The sequence below is a fragment of the Phodopus roborovskii genome, unplaced genomic scaffold (genome assembly GCF_943737965.1).
Source record: "Phodopus roborovskii unplaced genomic scaffold, PHOROB, whole genome shotgun sequence".
Taxonomy (NCBI): Eukaryota; Metazoa; Chordata; class Mammalia; order Rodentia; family Cricetidae; genus Phodopus; species Phodopus roborovskii.
In genome coordinates this window covers 1064351-1091762 of record NW_026126539.1, presented here as the reverse complement: position 1 = coordinate 1091762, position 27412 = coordinate 1064351, and the positions used below count along the sequence as shown (strand labels likewise).

At 36.8% G+C, this 27412-nt stretch overlaps 1 protein-coding gene across 2 annotated transcripts in view; it reads right to left on the bottom strand.

The window, feature by feature from the left end:
• The window catches only part of Mme (membrane metalloendopeptidase), an 82117-nt gene that overhangs the window by 7835 nt on the left and 46870 nt on the right, over positions 1–27412 (bottom strand). For both annotated transcript variants that reach the window (XM_051198662.1, XM_051198661.1), the window contains exons 13-22: positions 26603–26731; positions 25726–25824; positions 24712–24792; positions 23302–23405; positions 14479–14537; positions 8581–8700; positions 6620–6753; positions 6453–6518; positions 2987–3082; positions 2586–2662 (exon numbers count right to left, since the gene is read on the bottom strand). In XM_051198662.1, the coding sequence (XP_051054619.1) occupies positions 2586–2662; positions 2987–3082; positions 6453–6518; positions 6620–6753; positions 8581–8700; positions 14479–14537; positions 23302–23405; positions 24712–24792; positions 25726–25824; positions 26603–26731 (965 nt within the window). The remainder of the gene's footprint in view (positions 1–2585; positions 2663–2986; positions 3083–6452; positions 6519–6619; positions 6754–8580; positions 8701–14478; positions 14538–23301; positions 23406–24711; positions 24793–25725; positions 25825–26602; positions 26732–27412) is intronic.

Below are 27412 nucleotides of genomic sequence, written 5' to 3'. Positions count from 1 at the left end.
TCAGTGTGGATTTAACAATCTTCTATTTTGAAAATATTTTTAGATAAACCACCTAGCACCAATTTTGAATAATACCTTGAATAAGTTCTTGTAAAATATGTTTTACTTGAATTGGCAGGAAACAGCCTGTCTCAAAAACTAAAGCATAACCTCAGTCTTGCCAAGGAAATCCCTTTACCTCCAATAAATAGTACTGTCTTTCACAAAAGGTTGGACTTCCATTCACTCTTAAAACATAATTCTCTTATTATAAATGAAAAATGGAGTTATCTTTGGTGTCAGAATCAAGAAAATTAAAGATATTAATGACTCACATGTTTATATGAAAATATTGGTTTGGAATGCAGTCACACACCTACCTCCCTGTGTTACTTAGCCAACACTCATTACATGTGTAATTATGCATAACAGAAGAAATGAACAACCACTAGCATGGAAGGAATAACTTAACTTGGAAATGGTGTCAAGTCCATTACTTTTTTTTTCTTTCTTAATTTTTTATTTCATGTGTATTAGTGTTTTGTCTGTTCATTTATGCATGCCATATGCACTCTTGGTGTCAGGGGAAGCCAAATTAGAGACAGAGTCAAATGTGGTTCTGAGATTCCTGATATGTGTGCTGGGACCCAAACCAGCATTTACTGCAGGAACAGTACATACACTCTTAACCTCTGGACCATTTCTCTAACCCTCAGAGTACATAACTTTCTACATAAAGGTTTGTACTCCGTCAAGGTCCCTTATCTTAAAAAATAAAACAAAACAATCCAGTAATAATTTTCAAACACGTCTGAGATAATAGGGACTGATATCCATTACCATGAATCTTCCAGCAACTCTCTCTATAATTTAGTTGTTATACATCACGAAACTGAAGCCAGTAAAAAATAGCTAGTCCTGGGGCCCAGAGAAACTCTAATAAAAATTCCAAATGAGAAATGAAAGAACTCCATTACTAGCACAGGGATAAACAGGCCTGGGCACACTAGCTATGATGATCTCACTAGGTTAGGAGATCAAAATGTAACTAACAATAGTCACAATGGCCTGTCTTATCAAAACAAAATAATATTAATGTGTAACACCTTATTCTCCAAAGATGACAGGTCATTCAGTAGCCCAATACTAACACCTGAAGGAATCTAGCTCTAGAGATCTGCTTATGTTCATAAGAATATACACAGCATTTATAAATGTCTCAGAACTAGATTCTTACATTTCTAATTCCTGAAAACTTAAATTAGAACATGCTCCTTTTTAAAACTTGGCAGTGTTAGTAATCAAAACAATAAACCAAAACAAACAAAAGACTTAAAAATTAAACTAAAAACTTCCTGGATTTAACCATAGTGAGGATAAGTCCACAGTGACTTTCGGTGGAAAGTAGTTAACCAAAAGCAGCTAGTAAAGATAAGTTAATTAACAGGACTAACTTTAACTCACATTATAGGGAAAGCAAAATGCATTGAGCTGTTGTTGCATGAAGGAATTTCTAAGGAATTCCTAAGGCAGAGGCTATATGGTACCACTGACAATGACACTAGGACATGACAAGTGGTGACACGAGGACAAACCAAGTTTACCCGTGCTAGTTTAGATGTTTAACTACGCTATTTACGACTTTACAATTATGTTTGATTTGGTCAGTAGTTAATTTTCTAGGTAATGTATTCACATTCATTTTAAGTAGAGTTTTACATTTTGGAGGTAAGAATTTCTCTTTTGTTCTCAAACTCTGTATTCCAATATACTACTTTTTTTTTTTTATTAAAAGAAAACAACTATTTTTTTTTTCAGTTTTCTTCTTGGAAGCTGGTATTTGTAGCAAGGGGATATTCAATGTTACAGTGTGAGAAAAAGGAATGGCATTAGGATGCCAGTCTAAGGGACAGAAGGATCTAGAACTCAACATTCTATCTACAGTGATTCTCTTCTGATACACTGATTCCTTGCATGTTTGCATTCTTCTATCTCAAAGAGTATTCCCCTGGTAGCCTTGCTGGGCTGTTCTCTGACCTGTGATGAAATGTCTTCACTCCTGAAGTGTTGGAGATAAGTTATTCAATTCTGGAGAACTTCCAACCGGTAAAAACTTCCCACATTGTAGAAGGAAAACCTCTTTGTCATTTGGAACTCACATCTACATGCATATAATGGAACATGTTCTACTAGCTGGTGTTTCCATCAAATCACAGTTGGGAAGTGACATGTTTGTTGCAATCCATCAGGCACTGAGCATAGGACATATGATTTCTCAAGGACTGAACAGGCAGAACTGTGATTGTGGAAACATTATTGGTGTGATCTGTTGAGTCCCATCTTTGACATATATGTAGACAGAAACAGAGACATATGCACATACACATACATGTATGCATAAACATATGCATGCATACATACATAAACATGTACAAGAACACTCACATGCACTTACACAAATGCTTGTATGAATATATACATGCACACCTACACATTCACAGTAGTCTTAAATGGTACAAATCAAGAAGTAGAAAAAGTCAATTTTGAAATACAAAAGTAATGGAGTCAACACTGGAACAGACAGGCTGCTGTTCATAACCACATACCTGAAATTTCCAGGACTATGTACATCTGTTTTAATGGAATTGACTGCATACTCTGGCCTGTAGGTCCCACACCACACCTAGAAGCATAGATAGACAAAGGAAAACAACATGCTTAGGTGCAATCATGGAATATTATAGGTAGGTTGGGGTAAAGCAAAATTAATTTGGTATTCACATTCAACAATTTACACTGCAAATAATGTTCAATGAAAGGCAATCAGGAATATAATAATTTATAATGAACATGATCCGACAATCTTGTTGCAAACAATGAAAGTTAGTCAAGTCAAATGCTCCACCCTAATTGATTAAAAGAAGAAAACATCTTGAAATATCCAACTTGCTGTGAAATTACAACTTAAAGTGATTTTCATATTTGTCAATAATGAAAGACATAATACCTGGGCAAAATTCAAGAAGAATAGTTGTTTGTGGTTTAGATCAATTCCAGGGAGTAATTTTTCTTCACCATTCTTTTTCACATAATTCTGATAGGCCTAAGTAGTAAAATAAAAGTATATAATTTCTAAATTTGTATAAAACCTTCTGCAAAAGATCTTGTAACCAAGTAATTCCCCTCTTATATCAAATCACTACAAGCATACATTTAAACATGGTAACCATCAACTCTTTCATGGATTAGGAAGAAGACTAGAATGCATCTATAAATGCTCAGAAAAAATAAGGGACTCATTAGTAGATGACAAGAGTCTGGCATGTCAGATGAAATGTCACTTGGATGAAAGGATGACTTGAATACATGACAAAAATATTACCTTCACATTGGCTATGGATAGAGCTTGTTGGAGGAATGGTTTGCCAAAGGAGTCATCTGCAATTGCTATATTTAGCTTAGTTATCTACCACTCTTAGAAAAACAGACTTACATCAGATTCAGTCTCAGTGATTCTTGGCCAAAGGTTAAGGGATTCTGTTGAGATTCCTTAAGGTCTTAGTGTCCTGTGATCCTGAGTTGAAGGAGAGGGAACTACTCTGTTCTGCTCAACACAGGACAAAGTAGACTAACTTCCAATAACATCACGAGAAAGGCATTTTGGCCACCTGAGCATCAGAAAAAGTTCTGAAGATTTATATTTACTATTGAGAAATTTTAAAATGAATTAATAATAAACTTCCTGAGACAGGTCATTTGTAATTTCTGTAAATATTTAAAATACATTTATTTATTTGTGATCCATGTGTAGAAATCAGAGGACAACTTGCAGGGGCAGTCCTCTTCTTCTACCAAGTGGATCTAAAGGATTCAACTCTGGTGGTCAGGTGTGGTGGCAATTACTTTTACTTACTGAGCCATCATGCCCATCCTTTCTACCTTATTATAAAGAACATCCATCGTTTACCTAAGTTATAAAGGTATTTTATTATCTCTACTATCAGTATAGAATAGTAAATCTTTACTTTCTAAAGATTTTGGAGATAGAGGGAAGGTTTATGACTCTTCCCACTTAGTGAGTTAATGATCTAACAGAGAGGCAAGTCATTACATGCAAAACACTCATATAGTGTCATATGTATTTGTACAATTGCACTTTCCTTTATTACTGTAATTATCAGCCTGATGTAGGTGAGTAGTATAGCAGAATCATCAAAGGTGGTAATTACTAACACTTGACCACTTCCGGTCAACACAGAGTGATAGGGACGGTTGCTGAATCAACACAGTGATGATTACAACATAGGGGATAATGGTTTGCATAACATTGAAAACAAGTCTTTATCATCACACCTTACAAAGGAAGACTGTCCTGAGAGATGGTTAATAACAAGTTCTGTAACAGGCTTAGACAATTTCTCCATGAGCATTTACATCATAGTGAAGGGAGGGGGAAAATCAATGGAAGTCTGGAGGATTCTGAGCTGAAAAGAAACTGACTATTTAGGGTTACACTGGACAGGATACTAAGAAAGAGAAATCCTGAATGAAGATTACAAGATCAATGGAGGATACTCTTGAATATCTAGCTGCATGTTAATCTGGCGATCATACCCAAAGGGTTATGGATAGCAGTGCTTGGATACAGTAAGATAAGGATGGGGATACTCGAGATCCACAGGGCAGGGTCTGGCCTTGGTACAGGGATCAGTTTCCTCTAAACTAAGCATTATACCAGTCCCAATTAATATGCTGTCCAAACAAGTCCAAAAAGGAGCAAACCATCTCCAATGAATCTAACTATATGCCCACTATTTGCTACCTAGTGAGAAACAGACACATTAATCACCCAGCATTCGAGGTAGTAATAGTCTACCATCCCCCAGTGATGAGCTGGGACATTTATCTGACTTCTTCTCCCATGCCTCATACTTGGGTGATCCTTTGTTTTGAGCACACTGCAGGCCCCATCAGTTATCTCTCCATTTGTTGTGATGCTTCTACCTTCCTGGAAACCACTAAGGTTCTCTTCCCCTTGACCCTCAACATTGCAGTGATTACCAAATAATCTTATTCAGTCCTCAGACACTCTACCCATGCCATCTTTGAAAACCTGATTCTCACTTATGGATACTTTATCCTTTGTTCCATCACAAACAGACTGCTCATTCTCTCATACATGGTGCTTCAGTGTCAAGAGGTACACTCAAATTCATCTTCATTCCTCCTTGTTGCTTCTAAATAATCATACCTCCATCTTTTTGTGGAATTACCTTTTTTTCCCCTTCCATACTGGCATTCATCGGGTCATCTTTTAATTCTTACTTACATCCTCAACAACTGTACTCTTTTATGGAAGCTGTGTTGCTATATCTCTAGTTCCTAAAATGGTATGGCATACAAAGCAAAGTCCTTTAAATTACTTATGTGGAAGAACTGTAAGGGCTAGAGGCCTTGGACACTTGCTGTAATGTAAATCCTTCTAGACATTACAGGGAAGGTGAACCCATAAAATCTAAACAGTAGGGTTCCCTACACAAGACCTGTATAATGACACTGACAGCCAACGTGACACTGTGGATGGAAAATATTTCTCAAGGCCTCACCTCAGATGAAGAGCTGCAGGTATTAATGGCAGCCTAGAGAGGGAGAACCAATTTCTATAGTGATGAGCCCTTGATGAATTATCCATCCCAACCATAAATACATACATGCAAGCAGCACTAGAAGTACTCCATAGTCTTTGCATGTATGTATAGGTAACAGTAAAGAAAAGGAGGCTATTAATGTGTGTGTGTGGGGGGGGCACAAGAGGACTTGAGAGTAGAGAAATGTGTGAAAATGATGTAAATACAGTGCTCATATTGGAAATTTTCAAAATATAAGTAAATAAAATACTTGTTACATGCAAAGATAAGTGGAAGGCTGAGTCTAGTGAATCTATTATTCAACAATAATAATTCTTAAAGAAGAATAGTTGGGGAAATTACATGTCCATATACTAGATCCATCACAACCAGGTCCCAAACTGTTTCTCAGTGAGCAGACTATGGCTTAATGTTATGTCTTCAGTTTATGCTGGTTATTCCCTCTGTAGGCTGCCTTACTTACTGAGAAGATGAGGGTCTCACTTGTACTGATGAATGGCCCTGAAGTCATTGTTTTCAGGGACATATTTACGAAGAAATTTACTTCAGGGATTATTTCTTAGAAATATTTTGTGTCTTTTACAGGTTTGCACATCTTATATTTTTTGTTGTAACATTGAGTGTTTTCTTTCTTACCTTGGCTCCATCACCTCATGTCAACCTTACAGACCCTTATGATGAACACATGCCCAACTCTCTTGCTCTTCTCGTGATTCCCATTTCCCATTTTTCATTTTGTTTATATATGCCTCTTATAAAAGGCTTTAAAATGGGTATATGTGATAAATGAACACTCCCATCACTGAAGTGGGGATAACTACTCACTCTGTATGCTTGGCCAAGGCCTCCATTGTCAGCAATGTTTTCTCCTAGTGTATTAATTCCATTGAGCTGTTTAAAGAAAGAGTCTCTGTTAGGAATTTTACAGAAAGCACCAGCATTTTCTTGTGATTGAACGGCTAAAGCTTTTCTGGAGAATGCTGATGACATACATGCTGTCCACCTGCTAGGTCCCATGTGAAGTTTCCATACTGGTACACCATGCACTGGGATTGGTCTTTAAAATTATTTGCAGACTGCTGAGTCCACCAGTCGACGAGGTCTCCATCTTTGTTAAAATTTCTTCCTATAATGTATTCATTTAGCAAAAAGGAAATTTGTTACAATAAAAACGAGAATAAGATTCTTTAAGCTCCTTGTTTAAGAATTGAAATTCTTGAAGTAGATTCACATGCAGTTGTAGAAAAAAAACATTGAGAGACCTCCTATGTGCTGTTCCAGCTCCTCTGTGTCAATTTGCAAAACAATAAATCATAGCAAGGATACTCACATGGATACAATTCCTCCATCTTGAGATCTCTAGTTTAATGTGGGAAGGACTAAAATACTGCTGTGAGAATGACCATGGCATGGGACAGATGATGAGAGAAACTGCTAACTCCCCCAAGTCCTGCTTTCTTTGGGAAATCCTGAACTTTATCTGTCAACACGCCATGGGATCAATGGGTATTTCATATACTTGGTTTGTGATACTGAAACTGAGGCCACTGGATAACACTCATGGTGAAAGCAGGCTGTCCTATTCTTGATGCTTTCCATCTGAACCAAGACTGTTTAACTTGATATTCGAGGCTTTCAAAGGTCATCACTGTTATTCTGGCACCTGTTTCATGTTCCCAGACCCTTTATGAAAACTAACTCCATGTTTCCCTCAGCTTTAAGCACAAAAAGAAGCATCCTTTTCCTCTTCTGGAGTCTAAATGATATTGATCTTTTCCTTTTTGTATCTTCAAATGCACTTACTTACATACTTTATATGTTTTGACATTTAAATTTATCATGTTTTAAATATTTATGATACACCGAATAAGAAAATAGCAATGAAACAAAATTTGAATTTACATGCTGAGTCTACCAATTCCAGGTTTTATAACATTGCACAAGCATGTTATATGCCTCTGTATGTTTTCATTTTAAAAGTAGAAATATTAATAGTCAATATTGGTTAAGACTATTGCTCTGACTAATGAGTTAACATACATTTAGCATGTCTCTCTTTAAGGTTTTCTTATTGTCTCTCTGTTTTTCTAGAATTTGCTGTCCAGGTAACATTCTTTTGAACTAAAACTTGTTACATTTTTGCTATGGCCTTTGTATATATTGTCTGTCTTAATTTAATTTTGTTTGACTTTAATTACAATTGTAAATTTTCTTGGTTGTTTAGGGATGCATATCAACTTTTAAGTGCATACTGTTTACAAGTTTCTAAATTATGTGTTAAGCATAAGATGAAAACAAAAATTCCTGTTCTTCTCTACACCTGTTCAACTATGTTTATAGCAGCATTTTTGTAATGGCCAGAACCTGTAAGCAACCTAGATGCCCCTCAACTGAAGAGTGGATGGAGAAAATGTAATTTACACAATGGAGCAGAAAAACACAACGGAATCCTGAAATTTTCAGGGAAATGGATGGAACTAGAAGAAACCATCCTGACTGAGGTAACTCAGTCACAAAAAAGACAAACATTGCATGTGCTCACTCATATATATGGATATTTAGACATAGAGCAAAGGATTACCAGCTGACAATTCACACTGCCAGAAAAGCTAGGATATGAGGAGGACTCTAACAGAAACATACATGGTCCCTTGGAGAAGGGGAAAGAGTCAAATTGGGAGCATGGAGGGAGGAGAGAAGGAATTAGGAGAAAGAGAAGGGGAGAAGAGGAGGAGAGAGGTGGGCATGAGAGAACAGGAGATTGAGAAAGGCACGTATTTCTTACTTCCCATTAATATTTTGAGTTTCTTAAGACACACTTTAAATAGAACTCTGACTGTGTAGTGAGACTTAGGTCATCAATACACTGGTAAACAAATGGAGTTTTATACTAATAAATCTTAAACTTGGGATGATGTATTTTAGCCAAAGAAAAATGTTACCTATACTTTACCATTGTCATCAAAGCCATGTGTGATTTCGTGTCCGATGACCATGCCGATGCCCCCATAGTTCAGTGAATTGGATTGGTGAGCACTAAAGAAGGGGGGCTGCAAAATGCCAGCTGGGAAGACTAAAGAAGAGAGGACAATGAAAAATTTGTGAAGATTACCTGTGGCATTGTTAATGGCGACATCATGCTTGCTAGCCTGTTTCTGCTATATCTGTTTCACCCAGGTAGATAGCAAAAGTCTTATGTGATAGAAAGCAACACCATCATTTATAATTGATAGTGGCAAAGTGACTGAGCCAATGCTATACATGACCAACCTATAATTTATTCATCACAATTCACCTACCAATTTCTTTTAAGATTTTGTTCCTGTAAGGAGTTTGGGGGAAGGAAAATTTATAAGCTACACTCAGCAAGTTCTCTCCCTTGTGTAAATATTTGGAAAAAGGAGCTACTTAATAATACACATTTCTTTTCGGGCTACCTTTGAAATGGGATCCATCCACAATTCTATCTAAAATAAACTGCCACTCAGTCAAAGGTGTCCCATCATCATTTAATGTTATTTCATTTATTACCAGGGTTCCTATGACTTCTCTAAATTCTGTTTATTTCTTTGTTTATAATTGGAGTCCTTCTTTATCTGATTTGCTCATTCCCATTCTGGCACCTTAAATCTCAGGTGTGTGAGGTCACAGATTTATGTGTTTATACACATTTACTTATCTTCTTTGTTCCATTTGCTTTTAAGGTCATTATCTCTAGAACCCATAGCCGGACAGTGCTTGGAATATAATTAGCATCCAGAAAAAAATGTGTTGACTGAATAATAATCAGTTATACACAGATGAATGTGTATTTTTAATAGACTAAGCTGTCTATGTAAAGTTTAGTAGTCATGAAAATCTCAAAGAATAAGATTATTTTATTTAAAAAGTTTGGTTGATGACTGTTACAACATTTCTGTTAAGTTGAAAACTTTTTCTAGTTAAGTCTCAAAAACACTTGAGCTTATCAAACATCAAACACTTCCCTTTTCCCAGATACCAGTCTCTTGCCTGCTATTTTTTTTTTCTTTCCTATTGGCACATAGCAGAAAAGATAGTGTCAACAGAGTACAACTACCGAGTGAACCTCTTCTATTGATCTCAGGTGCCTCTTTTCCTTTATGAAGTTTGCACAGCATATATAGTAGTGGTACACTGTTCTCCCAAAAGCACATTCTTTCTATGGGGAAGTTGGACAGTACACCTTACCTCACCCTTGTTCCTCTTATCTAGAGTGACTAATTTCCTAAGAAATGTTCTCACTTCCTGCCCCACCTGTAATCTACCCTAATCTAATCTATCCTCTAATCTATTCTGTAGCTAGATTAAAGTGCAATAATGGTCACTATTCCTCTCCTGCTAATAAGCTTTGGGAGGTCATCATTGTTGTGTGGCCAGACAGCATCCTCCTCCTGACCTGCATGAATCATACTTTCCTGATTTCTTGGTCCCCAATGTCACCATTTGTCTAGTCCTTTGCATTGTCTTCCTACAATAATCTACCTGCTATATACTCTGTCTGTAGAATATATACTAATATGTCTCAGTCAGTTTTTCTTGGTATATATTGCCTCTATTTAATGCAAAGGGACTATTGTTTTGGGCCAATCTGTCTAAAGGAAGTTAACTCCTGACCTTAGAAATGAAGTCACATTCTTATAATTCAGTAATTTTACCTTTCAAGTTTTAAACTTCTAGCACCCACTAGGTAACTGCAGACTATGTTCTGGAATTGATAAAGAATTGAATATAGTATGATCACATATTACATGGAAAACTCTGAGCCTTTACTTTACAGGATGTCAAGAATATAAGTGAAAGGCTCTGACATTCAGTAATTAAAAAAGAAGAGAAATTTAAGGTCTCATTAACACAAAGTAGCATTTTGTTTTCTTTTAAACAGGGTAAATATGACCTAACCTTTCATGAGCTTCAGGGACAAGTATTAGATATTTACAGAGGTGATTTTAAAACACCTAGGCAATTTTGTTCTTCAGATCTTTCAATATGTTGGAAAGTTGCCATTGTCACCATTTTCAAATGACAAAATAATAAAAATAGACCTTTGTCCTGGGAGGATTTTGGTGAAAGTCATAGCTCACATGCATCTGCCTGAGCTAAACAGTGCCAAGAGAGTATTTTTTAGCTCTAAGTTATAAAAATTATACACAGTACTTTATTAACTTAAACTGAGTATTATCTCCCACACTATGTACTTTGATTAAAATCCACCCATTATATAAAATGTTCTTACAAAACGTGGTATTAAGGCTAAACATTAACCATAGAGATACAGGTGAATTAATTACAGCCTTCAATGCCATTCCTCAAATATGAGATATGATTTTTTTTATAGCTCATACTAATGCTCGTCTTCAAGTTCAGCGGGGCTGATTATGAGCTCCTTTAACTTGGTCAGCTCAAATTTGTATAGGAGGATTTTCTCCAATAAATTCGCTGCTTGACTAGTAAACATCTCAGTGTTGCTAGTCACTGACAGGTTATTTCATGAGTACCACAAGCTGGCTAGGTCATTAAGTCTCTGGACCACAAAACAAAAAGATCATTACTTTTTCTTTCTTCTTACCAGCATGCTTACCCCCACTCTAGTAACTGACTCCTGATCTTTTCAACTTTAAGTTATTTCAAACACAGCTCAAGTTTTCATTCAAGTAAAATCTGAGGGTCAGTCCAGACCTGACAGTGTCTAAGGTCTTTTCTAGACTTTGCTGAAATGAAGCTATATTGCCCTAAGGTAGAAATAAATGTCTAGTTGCCTCACTTCATGTTGAAAAGAAATTCTCCTAGTAGGGTTTCAATGTACAATTAACTAGATCTCATACTGACAGAACTATGAACATTAAAAAGAGGTTTTGGAGAGGGGGCTGGGAATGCTGCTCTGTGGGAGAGTGTATGGTTATCATGTGTAAGGTCCTAGGTTCAATTTCCCTTTCAAGAGTCATAGGGGAAGAACCTCTAGAGATAAAGGCATTCTGAAGAAATTTGGGACTGATTTTAGAAATGCATTTCACCATGATTGATCATAAAGGTCCTTGGGAATTGATCATCAAACAAATTTTGTCTGATTTGAAGTAATCTTTTCTTTTCAGAAAACATTAGGCTAGGCTTTGAGCTAATTGATTTTTTTTTTTTACTTTAAAAATTTTAATATCAAGATATCAAGGCTACATTAGGTTTCTACAATTCAATTAGTTGAATTCTTTTACAATGTCAATAAAGACATGAATAATATAGTTATCTATTGCTTTATGGTTTGACAAACTAATCTTTTTTTCCATATCTATTTTTTGAGCTAATTGATTGTTTTGCTTAGACACACAAGTTATTATCTACATGCTATTTAAAGATTCCAGATTTCTTATGTAACCTACTTTTATGCCATCTACCAAAGTAAATTACAGATAAAGTTTTACTTCAAAAACTGAATCTATAAAAATACTAAACAAAAATGTAGATAATGTCTTACTATATCTCTTCTTAGGTTTAAAAACATGGGGACAGGTGTACTTAAACTTCAAAATTACAAGACAGGGTTTGTTTTTTTTAAGTAATGATAAATATCTTGAAAAGCTTTAGTAATTCCTATTTCAAATCAGTAACACATTTCCAAAAGGTGAGGCTTAAGACAGAGTAAGAGAAATAAAAAGAATAGTTTAAATTGATGCTGAGATTATCATTTTTAAAATTCTGTCTACATATTAATATAAAGGCCTAGACTGAGTCCCCATGGAAAAACCTGCCCTACTGCTTTAGTACACTTCTGTCAGTGTCTGTGTGGTGACTATCAACATGGTAAAAACCCTTGGGAAAAAATGGGTCTGTTTTTATGATTCCAAAAAATGCCCAGGTTTACCCAGGAAGAGAAAAAATATATCTTTGTCTTGTGAGGTTATTCATTTAATCCTGATATTATCACACATGTGTTAATTTTAATCATAGTTTTTGACATTACTTTTAGTGCAACAAAAGTTATTTTTCCTTTTTGAGTAAAATAGTTGGGAAACATTTTTTCAATTTAGGAGTTATTTATTAAACTTTAGGAAGAAGCCAAAGTTATTCATAGTGTATTGTGTATTCAACTGTAATTTAAAGAGAAAGATGCAACCATCTTGATTGATGAATTTTAAAGTGTTCCCAAGACTATAGTACAATGGACACACACACACACACACACACACACACACACACACACACAAACACACACACACTACAAACTACTTACCACACACACAATCTGATGAATCTTGGAAATTCTAAAACATAATACTTGTAAAACTGTCACCCCCATTGTATTACCCATCTCAGTATATAAACTGTTTTATAGGCAAAGTGATTAAGTCTCAAATGTCCTAGTGTAGTTCAGAATATCCTTTTTTCCTCTTCACATGGCTGAATATGCATTTACAGAATTTTACATCATAGATGCCATCCCTAGGCCATACATATTCGCAGTCCTTTCTAAACACTCTACTTTTTCTTTTCTTGGCCTCCATTACAATCAAATTGGGTAACATACTTTTATATGGTAAAGTCTAATCCAATTGAAGCAAGAACAGATTTATCTGACCTACACTTCCTGATTACAGTCTATCACTAAGTGAAGTCAGGAGGAATGCTGTTTGATGGTTTGCTCACTGTCTGTATTACATTGGCCCACTTACATCAATTAACAAGCAAGACAAACTCCCTAAAGACTTATCTCCAGGATAAATTTGAGTGAGGCTTTCCTCTCAGATGATTTTAGTCTCTGTCAAGCAGACAACTGAAAGTGACTAGGGGACTGAGGTTTTTCCAACTTTCTGATTTCCTTGCTAACTTTGCAAGAAAGAAGACAAAAAATAGGAGAGTCTCCAATAAAGCCAGACTGCTTACTGAATTACCAAGAGAACTGGGTCTACAAAGAGTTGGCTCCTCGAACTTTCAATAACTTTAAAGGGCTAATGCTCCGTAACTCCAAGAGTTCATATAATTTTAAAAAGAAACTTTCAAAGATCCACCATCATGGATCCCTCATCTAGTGCCTGTTGGAGGCAGAGGCAGACACCCATAACTGGACACTGAGTTGATTTGGAATCCAGATGCAGAGGGAGAGGACAAGACTAGGTTGCAGAAACACATAGAGAGAGCTGACCTGAACAAGGAGGAGCTAATGGGCCCCCAGACTGATAGCTGGGAATCCAGCATGGGATTGACTCACACCCCCTGAATATGGGTCTCAGCTAGAAGGCCTGAGCAGTCTAAGGGACCTCAGACAGTGGAACCAGGATGTATTCCTGGTGCACAAAAGACCTTGCGGACACATCCCCCATGGAGGGACGCTTCCTTGACCTAGAGACAGGAGAGAAGTCCTAGTCCCTACTTCAAATGACTTGACAGATTTACATGACCCCACCTGGATGGCATAGCCCTACATGTGGAATAGGGGTGGGGGAATGGGAGGAGAGGGTGGTCTGGGTGCATGTGAGGGAGCAGAGAGAGTAAGAGGGAGCAAGTGAGGGAGGGGGGGAGAGGGAACTGGGATCGACATGTAAAATAAAAAAGTAACAAAATAAAAAATAATAAAAACAAAGAGCATATTGGAATAAGATAAATCATTTATGTTACAGATTGGATGCTATGGAAGAAGCAATTACATACTGTGATCTGGACTAATTTTAATTTTCCTATTATAGTGAAAAGAGGTACATGAATACATGAATACTTCAAGAAGTGAACCAATAATTCAATATCACTGTCACTTTCAGAGGGATATTAAAAACTGGCCATACAGAAAACTGTAGGATGAAAAAGGTGGAGAAACACTGAAGAATTAATTAGTAATATATCTTACCGATCTGATTTCTGCCTGAAGAGTAAAATGCATTGACTACAGCTGCTCCACTTATCCACCTATGGGAAACATAAGAAGTTGTTACAAAAAACTACTTCATTATCTCATTCAATCTGCTCACCACAAAAATAAATGTTAATTCTCTGTGTGAAATATGATCAACAAACTGACATTAGCATGTTAGAACTGAGGCTCATTGGAAAATATTTCTACTATTGAAAATTCCACATATATCTAGGTCTACAATCTGTTATTTCATTTTTGTGGAGGCATCCGAACTACAGTAGGTTAAAATTATATCGAAATGAGCTTAACTTTGTGCTTTCATATTAAAAGGTTCCAACAATTCTGGAACAGTTGACAATGTATGAAACAGAGGCTAGTAAAACCAGATTCAAGTAGATTTAACAATTTCAATTTCATAATGAGCCTCTTTTGGAGCTCAGATAACTTAGCTTGGAACAATGAACTGCAAATTATTGCTCCTTAAATCTTGTACTTAAAATGCAGCCCCAGGACAGATGGTGCAGTGGTTAAGAGTAGGAATAGCTCTATCAGAGGATCAAGGCTCAACTATCAGCAAGCACATCTGACAATTCTCAGGTGCCTGTAACTCCAGTTCCAGGGGATCTGGTACTTCTGGCCTCTGAGGGCCCTGTACCCATGTTTATATATCACATACACACATACATGATTAAAAATGAAATAAATATTTTGAAAGATATTTATAAAAATTCAACATTATAGCTAATTGAGGAAAGGCATATCTTCGCATGATTGTAAAGTAAAATCCAGGTGGTTTTTAAGTAGAGTGGTCTGTCTGTTAGTCCATATCATGACCTAGGCTCTGCACAGAATCTAGAGTTTATAAAATACACAAGTGTAGTTTTAGGAAAGAAGAACAATTCATAAATAACTGTTATACAAGAGTGTATAAGTAAGTTAAAAGAAAACAAAACACTGGTCTCATGATAATTCGAGGGCTGAATGGCAGGAGCTATTGCTCTCATCTCTTCCTACTTAGACACTATAAAAGATGCCTGTCAATTAGCATATACTAAGTTTGTATGGACAACATAAATATTCCAATTTTAATAAGCTAACATATGTGTTCATTGAAAATGGACACTGCTTGATCTCAGATGACTTCTTAATGTTAGCATATCCACACACACTTAAGACAACCATGGAGTATTATTTTAAATCTTCACTAGGTATTCCACTTCAGGGCAATAGCCAGTGTGACAATTATTACAAAATCACAAGAGTAGAACAACTCAATACCTATCAGAGCTCTTTCTAGTCTCTGCTGTACCAGGTAAGCAGTACAAAGTCACAATACTATTCATAATGTCAGTAACTACTGTGGGATGTCAAGTACGGGCACTATTTTAGTTTCTTAAAAATAACTGGCAGAGACCATATGTACCAACCATCTGAAAAGTTCTGCTATATTCAATAACATGATTAAAACTTCACATAAAAGGGTGCATGACTTTACAACAATCTCATTCTGTTTTTATTAACTCTTCAGGAAAATAATGAATCTAGAAGTGGTAAAGAATAGCTACCCTGTGTTTTCCTGTTAGTTTGTTACTGCCGTTATTTTAACACAGGAAACACTTTAAGAAAGATGGGCTCACGTATCAATCTCCCTGGCTTCATCACAGCTGAGTCATGAATATTTGAACATTTCCTGCAAATTGATGATTACCAGAATACATCTTATTTGTTTTAATTAAATGCCACTTGCTTACAACACAATTTGTAGTGACTCATGAGAAAGGCAAGTATTTGTAAATCCAGAATGTTAGATTAAAACCCAGAAAACAGAACTACATGGAACAAGTGGGTCTCATTTATGTGACCCACAAATAAGCTGTTTGTATAACCAAAAGTGGTTACAAGGAAAAGTGATGCATTTAGATTGCACTTGCATAGGTTCACACAGGTATCATGATTCAGGCTCAAGTGAAGTTCTTTGGAGCTAGTGAAATGGTCAGAATGGATGATATGCTCAGACAATTCTACAAAAACACTGTTTCATGATTTGAAAAGCATCCCTGGTATATTCTCAACACTTTCATAGCAAATGTTACAAGAGTTTACACTTATTAAAATTTTCACCAAAATGATTTATGAATTTTTCCTTGTCTCAGTGGCTCTAGAGTTAATATCTTAATTGCAAATTCTGAGTTGGTGGCAACAGCTGTGCATTTTTTTGGATAATTACAAATAATCCTTACACATTATTTGGTTCTAAATTAAACAAAAAGTCCTAATAGTGAAGTAAAAAAAAGGGGGGGTCAATAATAATTATTTTAAAATGAAATGTTATGCTGAAGAGAAAAAAGCAGATGCACTACGCAAATGCTTCAGAAAACACTCTTCAGACACATGACTAGAAGCTACAGACATACAAAGACAGACCTTATACAATATTGCCTGCTTAGGCTTGCTTACTGCTTTTGTAAAAATAAATGCTAACCCTTTTATGTAGACCCTTTACACCCTTCTGAAACATTACTTTATGGAGTTTGAGATTGCATTTTGATTAATGTTTGTAACTCTTGAACAGGGAGAGATTACATATTAAAATGTCTACCGTGAATTATATCTTCTAGTACATATGTGGCTATTTATAACCAAGGAACACTCCAATAAAATTAGAATTATGGTGATGGGGTTTACCGAGCATTAGTGTGTAGTGCTTTGCCCCACACACACCAAAATTTTAATGACTGTCTTTAGTCCACTCTGGAGAAGTATACAAATTCAAAAGCCCAGAGCATTTTGTCCCAGGTCACAATCAGAACTTGAAGTACTATAATTTTATCAATTGTTACATCTTAAGTAGGGTAGTGATAACAGAGACAGATTCAGTGTCTGATACTTGTAGTCAGTTGTGAAATACCCCAAATACCAGTGGAAAAGATACATTAATGAGGCAAATGAAATGTTTTAAAAATTTGATAGTGATGTAATAAAAATTCTAAGTTCATTTGATTTCAATTAATCTATAAAAATGGAGACACTTTTATTTGCAAAACTCAGACAATGCTGATCATGATGGTAGCACATAAAGAAAATGCACATAAAGAATAAAGGTAAAATTAGAAACAAATGGAATTGCTACTGTTCTAAAATAATGGCTATTTTGTGCTACCTAAAGATACCTTCCAAGTGTGCAGGCCAGCCCCTAGTATCCTGTTCTCTTCCTGCCTCAGTGACCTATGTATGTGTGAGCATGGGCTGTGTGTGGGAATGCAGAGTGGGAATGGAGGAAGAACTTTATTTTTATATAATTACTGTAATTTAATTTTAATTTCTGAAATGTAGTACTGCCAGGTAGTCTCAATTTGTTTAGAATCAGCAACCTGTCATCTGAAAGAGGATGTCTAGCTAAAATATACAGAGGAACCAGTCTTTCCCTTCCATCTCTTTGAGGAAGCTAGGTGGTGAGGAAATGAAGGGGCACAGACTTTACAGCAGGTAAGAAAAGCAGATGTGGACATCCAACTTCAACAGCCTTTAAGATAAAGTGAACTTAGTGGACTGCAAAAAGCACTTAGAAGAAACCTGTTTTTCAGGCACAGAATCTAAAGCTTTAAACAAAGAAGACAATTAATGCCTTTCTCTTCAGAAGTGTTCAATGCTCAGCATCTATTCTGAAAGCAACTCCTTAGAAATAAGCAGTACAATAAATAGATTTTTGAGTATGCCTTCTTCAGGTATTCCTGGGTGAAAGGAGATTTCTCTTGAAATCTCAAGATCATTATACTCTTTGACACTCCTTATTTTCTTTCCTCAAATCTTGCCACATGCTCTTACTGACCTTCTAGATCATCCTGGCAGTATTGATGGCACCTCCAATATGCAGGTAGGGGAACTGAGTCACTACATATTTCCTAAACTCTGTCCTAACACATGTAGATACTAAGTAATGGAACTGGGGAAAATATATTTAAGGTAAAAGGAAAGCTGGACTGCTTTCCTTCCTATCAAACCTCATCATGGACTGATCCACATGGTACACAAATGTCAATACAGTGATTAATGCCATTTTACTGTCAATAAAAAGAAGACCTTTTCTCTTTCTCTCCTACTTCATCCCCTTCTTTTTAAGGCAAAAGTAGATGGCATTAACAAAATTTATTCCTAGTCCATGGACTGTGGGAGTCCATTTCCTGTGGAGGGCTACTCTCTCTGCCTAGATACATGGGGGGAGGGCCTATGCCCTGCCTTGCATGGTGTGACAGACTTTGATGATCCCCCATGGAATGCCTCACTCTCCCTGGGGAGTGGATGGAGCTGGGATGGGCAGTCTTGGGAGGACAGGAGGGAGAGGGAACTGGGAATGGTATGTAAAAATAATATTGTTTTTGATTTAAATAAAAAACAAAGGAAAAAAAAGAAAAACTAACAAAAACAAGAAAACAACAATAATAACAAAATTAAAAAAAAAAACACCACCATCAAAACAACAACAACAACAACAACAAAACAAAGCTCAGAGGCTAAGATTTCAGAGCTAATAAGTAAGTAAAGATGTCCTAATTTCAGTCTGCCTAGTTCCCACAGCCTCCCAGCACTCCTACCACCTCATTCCAGTTCTATAGCTCACACTTTTTCCTTATTCCACAGACATAGTATGTTAAGGCCTAAACAAAACAACGACAAAAAAAAAAAAAAATGCAGGAAACTAAAGACATTGTCTTAACATGGCTTTTGATAGTGACCCTAACTAAGGTACAGTTGGTGGCTGAATCTGTCTGAGGACCATGACCTTCCTGATAATGAATTGGGAGAATCTACCCTTCCTGATATTAGGTAATCCTGAGGACTCCTAATAAAGAACCCAAACATCTTCTATCCTATGTAACCATTTGTACTTACCTGACTTTCCATAAAAGCAGTGTGTCTGTGCTGATTAGAATGTAGCTTCATCGGTCCATGTTTTATTTTTAACTTGAACCACTAGGACTTAGCACACTGTTGGGAATGCAACTGGCACTTGCCAATTATTTGAGCAGGCCTATTAATGGCTGCTCCACAGTGTCCTACCAAGGACTGACCCAGCCAGAGCAACTAGAGTGGTACCCCATCTGAGCCTCCCAAGAGATTCATGGTAAAAGTACCAGAGTTCTTCTTCTGAGGAAATATGGGACATTTTGATCCTCTATTGTGGTCTCTAGGTTTCTACTGATTGCAGTTTGCCATTGTCCAATTATTCCAAACAGAAAAACCAGCAAGCATGAAGTAAGGAAGCTATCCAATGAGTCAGAACTGCTGCTTTGTTTTTAGCCACTACTCTGTTCTACTCATTGATCCAACTTCTAGCTGTTATTATCAGAGAATGATTTACTGATCTGTTAAAACATTTTTTAAAATCAGTGACAAGTCTAAAAACCTTTAAAGGAAGCATTACTGCTTTGTTGTTCACGAACACAAAGACCTAGGGGCTTATTTTTGTCCTATTAACTCTTAGTGAATATTCGTACTAGTAGAAGTATATGATTTTAGATGTGTTACCAAATAATCTTGCCAATACTTATACTCCCAGTTCAGTACTATTTTTCTCTGAACTGGACATGTTTGAAATTCCTCTGCAATTGCACCAAACCCTCAGGAGACATCACGCTCACAGAAAAAAAAATTATACATAGTCATCCAGAAACCATATGAACTTTTAAAATTATTAAAATTCCTGTTCTTTGCAGGTGTGAACTTTTCATAAGGGCAAGGGCAGGACCTTTAGCAAAATGATTAACTTGGACATATCACAAGCACACTCCTTGAGATTAAGTTTTAAAAAAAATGTTTTAACAGAAAACAGCCACAGTGGTGTATATCTTCACCAGCTGTGGGGGCAAAATGTGGAGATGTAGCTATTATCAACAATGTTACAAATTGGCTATTCCATTTGCACATGCTATCACCATATATGAAGGGTCCACATTCTATTAATCAATATTTGTTTTTTTTTTTTTGACATAAAAAAGTAAGTGATTTCTTTCTACACAAATTAATTTCTTGGGCAACATCAAATTGTACTGGTGCTTTGACAGTTCTGTATAGGTGAACAAAAAGCTGCCAAGGAGGTACAATGAATAAAGAGGCAACTCTTCAATCAAGCCATACAAAGGAATCTGTTAGACAAACCAGGGAAGAAAAGATGCTACAAGCTGAGTGTAATGATGCACACCATTAATCCCAGCATTTAGGAGGCACAGGTAAGAAGATCTCAGTAAGTTTGAGGACAACCTGGTCCACATAGCAAGCTCCAGGACTACATACAGAAGCCCTGTCTCAAAAGACAAAACAAACAAAAGAAGATGCCGCAAGTTCAGAGGTATTGAGGGAAAGGTAGGGGAGTGGTTTGGAAGCACTGAATACCACAGGAGTTTTGGACTGAGGTGGTAGTTTAGGGGATTATTAAGGAATTCTGGAGAGCTATGGGAACTTTCAAAGGTTGAGGTAAGCAACAGGAACCACAGGAAAACTATTTGACCAGACAGAACATGACTCAAGCTGTATCATCAAAACCCTGGGGGATAGCTGTGTGAGGATGAGGTGAAAACATGAGATAACTGGCAATAAAAGTTAAAACAAAACAAAACAAAAAAAAACAAATGAGAAATATGTGGTAAGGAGCTGTTTATACATTATTATATTTAACCAGGAGCAGGTGAATGCAGTCCTTTTCTTTAGATACAGCACTATAGATACAATGGGTATGTGCAGTGTGATTGAGATGAGGCCCTGGTTTTTATCTGGGTGGGAACAAAATGGAAGCTCCTAGAAAACAGATTAATTTTTGCCTAAGTGGAAATGTTGTACTTGTGTGTTTAATGATATAGTCACATAGAAATGCTTGCTAACCAGCTAGCATTAACTAGCTAACCACAGCATTAACTGTGGAGTTCTACAGACCATGGGCCAGATTCAAATACTCAGATGGAATAAGGGTGGTAGACATCAGGAAGTAAATGTAAGTGCCCACTGAGCACATGGAGTGCTGTTATCTAGGAGTTACTAGTTAGTTAATCAAACTCATCTAGATTAGTTAGTTTCTTGGAATTTTAATGCATCAGCATTTCTCTAATGTACTTTGTAATATGACCTAATAATAGTCCATAGTCTCTCTCCTGTCCTTTCAGTACACATGTGAATATATATTCCTCCTACTAGTTGTTGGGAATGAATGAGGATCTGAGTATGACATGTGACTTCAGGCTACATGAGCAAGTAGAAGCTATAGATTTGTCTTTCTGAAGATCAGGGAGGACTTGAACCTGGGGATATACATTATACAAGTAAAGAGACAACAACTTTTCCCCTAGTAAAAAGGTGCCACATCAGTCAGAAACTTTCATAGGTAGAAACCCAAATGAAATAAAGGGAACTTTTATTACAATACACATCATAGGATTCAGTTGTAACTATTTAATGAAATAATAGCCAGAGTATTTCTGGTGATTTTAAAACAGAAAAATAAATTTTGGAAAATAAAAGGTATCATCCCAAAATGATGACAAAAACAGAGACTAATTCAGAGGCTCATACATGGAGGGTGCTTAGGAAGGATTCTTGTACTTGGATGATAGGGGATGTCCAAGACTTGGGCTCCAAGCCTCAGATCAAATGCAAATGCAAAATGCGCTGGGGCATCAGTATTTTTGTTGTTGTTGTTGCCTGTGTGATTCTAGTGTGCAGGTGTGCAGCAGACATGTGGATCTTTGCATTCAGGGTGGAGGTAAAGGGTGGGGAGAGAGAGAGAAAGCTGGAACCAGGTGTAGGAGACCTTGGAGCTGCATTGTAGTCGTATCAGAATTCTTGGGAATGACTCAATTAGGACTACCTAAGCAAATAGGCTGTGAACTAAGCTTCCTTTAAAATGTTTTTGGACTTTTACTTCCTGTGGTGCAGATTACTGAATCACACCACTTCTGTTGTATGTACCATCTACCTTCTGCTGTTATTTGTCACTTGTTTTCCCAGGACCCAACGACAAATGGACTAATCATTTTTCTAGAATAGTAGTTACAGAAAAAAAAATGAATGAAGCACAATGCTAAATCAATATTTAAATCAAGGTGGATCATTTAGTTTTCAGTTGCTCAGTAAATCACTACTTTTACTTGAAACCAAGCTTGGTGCTAGGTGCTAAGTGCTAATTACAGCTTCAGTTCTACAGTGCTAAAAGTCTTGGAAGAAGGTCATTTGAAGGAACTCTGTGGGTCTGAGTACTCAGTACACGTGCTCGTTAATCTCAGGGTATTGCCTATCGAGTTGAAAAACAAAGGTCAAAAGCAATAGTCACCATGAAGTACTGATGAGACAAGCATGAAGAGATTAGTAGTAGCCAAAGTCTCTTGCCTAAAATGATTCCTGGCATCTCCTGTGTAGCTCTGCAGGGTTAAAGAAAGTGTCACATGAAGCAATCAGAGAAGGAAGTGGGCTAACGGGATGCTTGGCCAGTAGGCACTAATAACGGAAGAATATTCTGGATATAGAATAAAGCCCAGTCATGGGCTTAAAGAGCTAAGTTACACTAAGGTAAGGTGTGTCTGAGAACCTTGTCCACGAAAATGTTAGAGATGGTGACAGTGTAAGAAGCCACTCAATCAAGGGATGAAGATAAGTGTGAGGGTGCCATAGTGAGGCTTTGGTTTGAAGTTCCTGGCCCATGTTGTTAATACAGTCCCATTAGATGTTCTCAGTACTTCCTGAGGGAAGGAGGTATTGCAACTGTCAAGAAATCAGAGCCAGCAGAGAGAAGGTCTGCCCCAGATTGAACAACTAGAAAGTAGATATACGCACTCGTCTTTGTCCACCTTTTCTCGGAGCTTCTTCAGTTGCTTGCTTTGGCTGAATTTCAAATTTTGAATTATGTTCTCAAAGTATTCATCTTCCTTGTAATTCAACTGCATTAGGTAAAAGATTAGGGGGAGAATTATTAATGCCACCATCATCACAGTCTTGCTAGGAAACAAGTTAATATAGTTAAGACACAGCATTAAGAATTTCCCAAAGGACGCTTTATTCCCAATTAGCCTTGCTATGTATTTTAGGTAATCCTGTTCTAGCTGAATCATAAATTCAGTGTATTCTTTTATAGCCACTCATGAAACAAAGGTCAGGCCAACCTCACAATATTGTTATCAGTCCCCATACCATAACTGTGAACAATCACACCCTCTTAATTTAGCACCTACTGTGCTTGGTACTGTTCTATTTAAATAGATATTATACTTATTTGATCTTTCTGATAATCTTGTAACCAAACAGCTGAGATCAGCCTTTTAAAGTTAAAGAATGTGAGGTGGAGATGTTTCTGGTCATTTGCTAAGATTTAAAAGGTCAACAGAACTGGAATTTGGGGCCGAGGCAATCCACTCTTATAGGGAACAAAAAAGACTACTAAGTTTTTTCTGTTAATGGAAAAGAAGGAGTTTGGGGTGTAAACCTACATGTCCCACTAATACTTGGTGGATCAGCCATCACTGTCATCTCAGACCTGGGGTGTGTCACCTGCTGGGACCAGGGTGTCATGTTATAGTGATGATAAAGAACAACACTGAGTATCTTAGCCAAGTCTAATCACAGGTACCAAGTGACTTTAACCAGTGTAACCTCTGTAGCAGGGAGAGTTAACAAAATGGTTCTCAGTTACATTTGGTTTTAGTAGAGTTGGCAATCTGTGTGATACCCACAGGAACAATGATTATAAAGTAGAAGGATTTTGACTTTTGTAGCCCATGTAAGCAATTGTAAGGGCCTGTGGGCAGCCTGTCACTCATTACTTAGATGTCTACTTCTGATGCTCTAAGCCAGTGGTTCTCAACCTTCCTAATTCTGTGACCCTTTAATACAGTTTCTCATGTTGTGGTGACCTCCCACCATAAATTTTTTCATTGCTACTCCATAACTGTAAGTTTGCTACTGTTATGAATTGTAACACAAATATTTTTGGAAACAGAGTTTTGCCAAAGGTGTCACCCTCCATCGCCCAAAGGTTGAGAACCGATACTCTAAAGGCTGCAAGGTTTTTCTCAGCACTACTGAAATATATAGAAACCAAATTCAGTGCAGTACAATGACAAGAAAAGTTAAATTAAACATAACTTGGTTATTAGAGTTCTCTGTGGTTTTAGGCTGTATTACACAATGCCTGCATTCCTGAGCTATAGGGACATTGCCACCAGCCCCAACATCACTGCTGAGACTTACCTCAAGGTACTCATTATTCAGTTTGTTATCATTGGATATGATGTCATCGGGGTAGCCAATCCTTTCTTTGATAGCTAGGGCCTGTGACAATTACAGCATTGAAAGTGAAATACAATCATCTCCATAACCAAAACCTTCAAATACAAACATCACATATCCACAAGCAGCAATTAAATAGCCTGGTGTACCATTACCAAAGGAACGCCTGACAACACTCAGCTCATGTTCTTTGCAATGGCTCTTTACCTTAGTTTAAAAAAATAAAACAAGAAGAGGCTTGGACTTTAGGGCCTCATGCCCTGTCTGTCCTTCCTGGCTGCAGCTTTCCCATGGAAACTGACAAAGGCCATTGCTCCACATATAATGTGTTTTCATGAATTATTTTTTCTCTCCAGACTTTTCAATTTTATTGGAGGAATAACATTTAGTGCTCCCAATCTTGCAGGATATAATTATCTTTCCACTCCATTGATTCAGCTGAGAAAACAGATAAGGGCTCTACAAGCTTTGTGCTAATATGCTCCTGAATATTGGTTCCTTCAGTCTTTATGTTCCCCAAAGTCAGTGCAGCTCTTCTCACGTTAAATGAATGACATTAGCTGCATGAGTGGGAAGTGGGTTTCTTTGTTATTTACTCATATTTGTTCACTGTTTATTATTAGTTTTATGGTATTGTTTAAATGTATTTATGCTTATTATCTCATTGCTTACTGCTCCCAGACACCTCTCTGAGACAGTCTTGGATTCTCCTGGAGTTCACAGAACAGGCTGCCTTTCCTGCACAGGAACCCCCAATGTGTGCCACCACACCTACTTTTTTTTTAACATTGGTTTTAGGAACTGAACTCAAGTTCTCATGCTTACAAGGTAGGCATTTACCAATTGAGCTATTTTTTCCAGTCCTAGGCTTATAGCTTTCATGCAAATTTTGATGAATTTTTTTTTCCTAAATGTTTTTAAAGTTAATCTTTTCAAATGAATAAACTTTCTTTGATGGAGCTTACTGGTCTTTACCTTCTCTTCAGCTTTCTTTTTTGTTTCAGCATCCATCCAGGTGAGGTCATCTAAAGTCTGAATAAAAACTTCCCGGATTTGTGCAATCAAATCTTCGACCTCAAAGCAGAAAAAATATTAGCTTATCAATAGTCTAATATAGAAATACAGCCCCTGAGTTCATTCTTCATTACAGTTTTTAAGACAGAGTTACATGATGCAATAGGATGCAATAGGATGCTAACACATGTAAATTTATAGATGAACTGTGGCCCCAAACAAATAGATGTAAATGATCATACAGGATTATTATGTTAAAGCAATACTGCTATTACCAAAATTTCCCAATTAAATAGGTCCTTTTAAATACATAAAGCTAATATCACTATCAGAATGCTCTGGTTCTTGTGACCCTTTTAGAAGAATAGAATATTAGCTGGCACTATCACTAGTGAGTCAATTAAGCAAGAAGTAGCATTTCAGTACATTGTTTTACTGTGCCATTGAGCTCCATTGTCTTAATTTTAGTAGCCATTAGAAAATAGGATATGTTTCTCATACTTCAAGTAAACTGTAGTTTACTTTGTTGGTATTTAAGGCAATGGTCAACTGGGCAAGAGAAGACCTTGTAAGTCTAATATGTGACTGTGAACACTAAAATCACTGCTTCCAGGAAACTGATAAGCACTTTCAATTAAACAAGAAGGCAGAGACTTAACCAGATATTGAGGGGTATGAGGCGAAATCTGTTGAGAACAATGGTATCCTATGATACACAGATTCATTGCCTAATTAATAAAAATTGAGCAAAGTTGTGAACAACTGTGACTGCTAATGAGACAAACGAACTGCCAGGGTACTGCTACTTGGATGCCGATGTACTGTGTTAAAAGATTACCACATGTTTGCTCTCTCCAGCAAATGCTGCTTCCACATAAAGTCTTCCCACAGCATTCTCCATATTCCCATTGACATAGTTAGCGCACCGTCTCCACGTTGCTGTTTCTGATGTAGTGCCATAAAGGGCCTATAAAAGAGAAAAGAAAATGGTGTCTGACCAAGGAGTCAGGGATGAACTGAAGAGCATGCACTCTGCAAGACTAGTCTTTATGTCTGCCTTAAGTTCCTGCAGTACTCATTGTTTTTCATCACAGAGCAGTTGTCCCTAAGCTACAATAAAATGTAATCTGATTGGATTGTTTACTTTAAAAAAAAAAAATGGGTTTGTACAAACAAGGTATCTTTTCAGAGGCATGTCCCAGTAGAACTTTTAGCTGTTACAAGTTAATAGCCTCCAGGAGAGCTTTGGGAGAGAAAATACAACATTGTGCTCACCATACAAGCATAAGCGCGAAGAAATGTTCAATAAAGGAACAGGAAGGAAATCTTATACACCACAAAACACATTTCTCCTTTTAATGTTTTAACTGAAGTTCAGGTACTTTAGGAAAACTGTGGGTACATAAATTTTAGTATCAGTGAGGGGATTGGTAATTTACTGAAATAACATTCTTGCAGTCTTTATTTATATTTATTTATTTAAGACAAAGGCTCATGTAGTCCAGACTAGCCTCAAATCAACCATGAATGATGCTGACATTCTGACTCCCTCCACCTCTTACATGCTGGGATTATAGGCATGAGCTACCATGCTTACTGTTTTGAGTGTTTATTGGTTTTTTAAAAAGTGATGCAATTGAATCACATG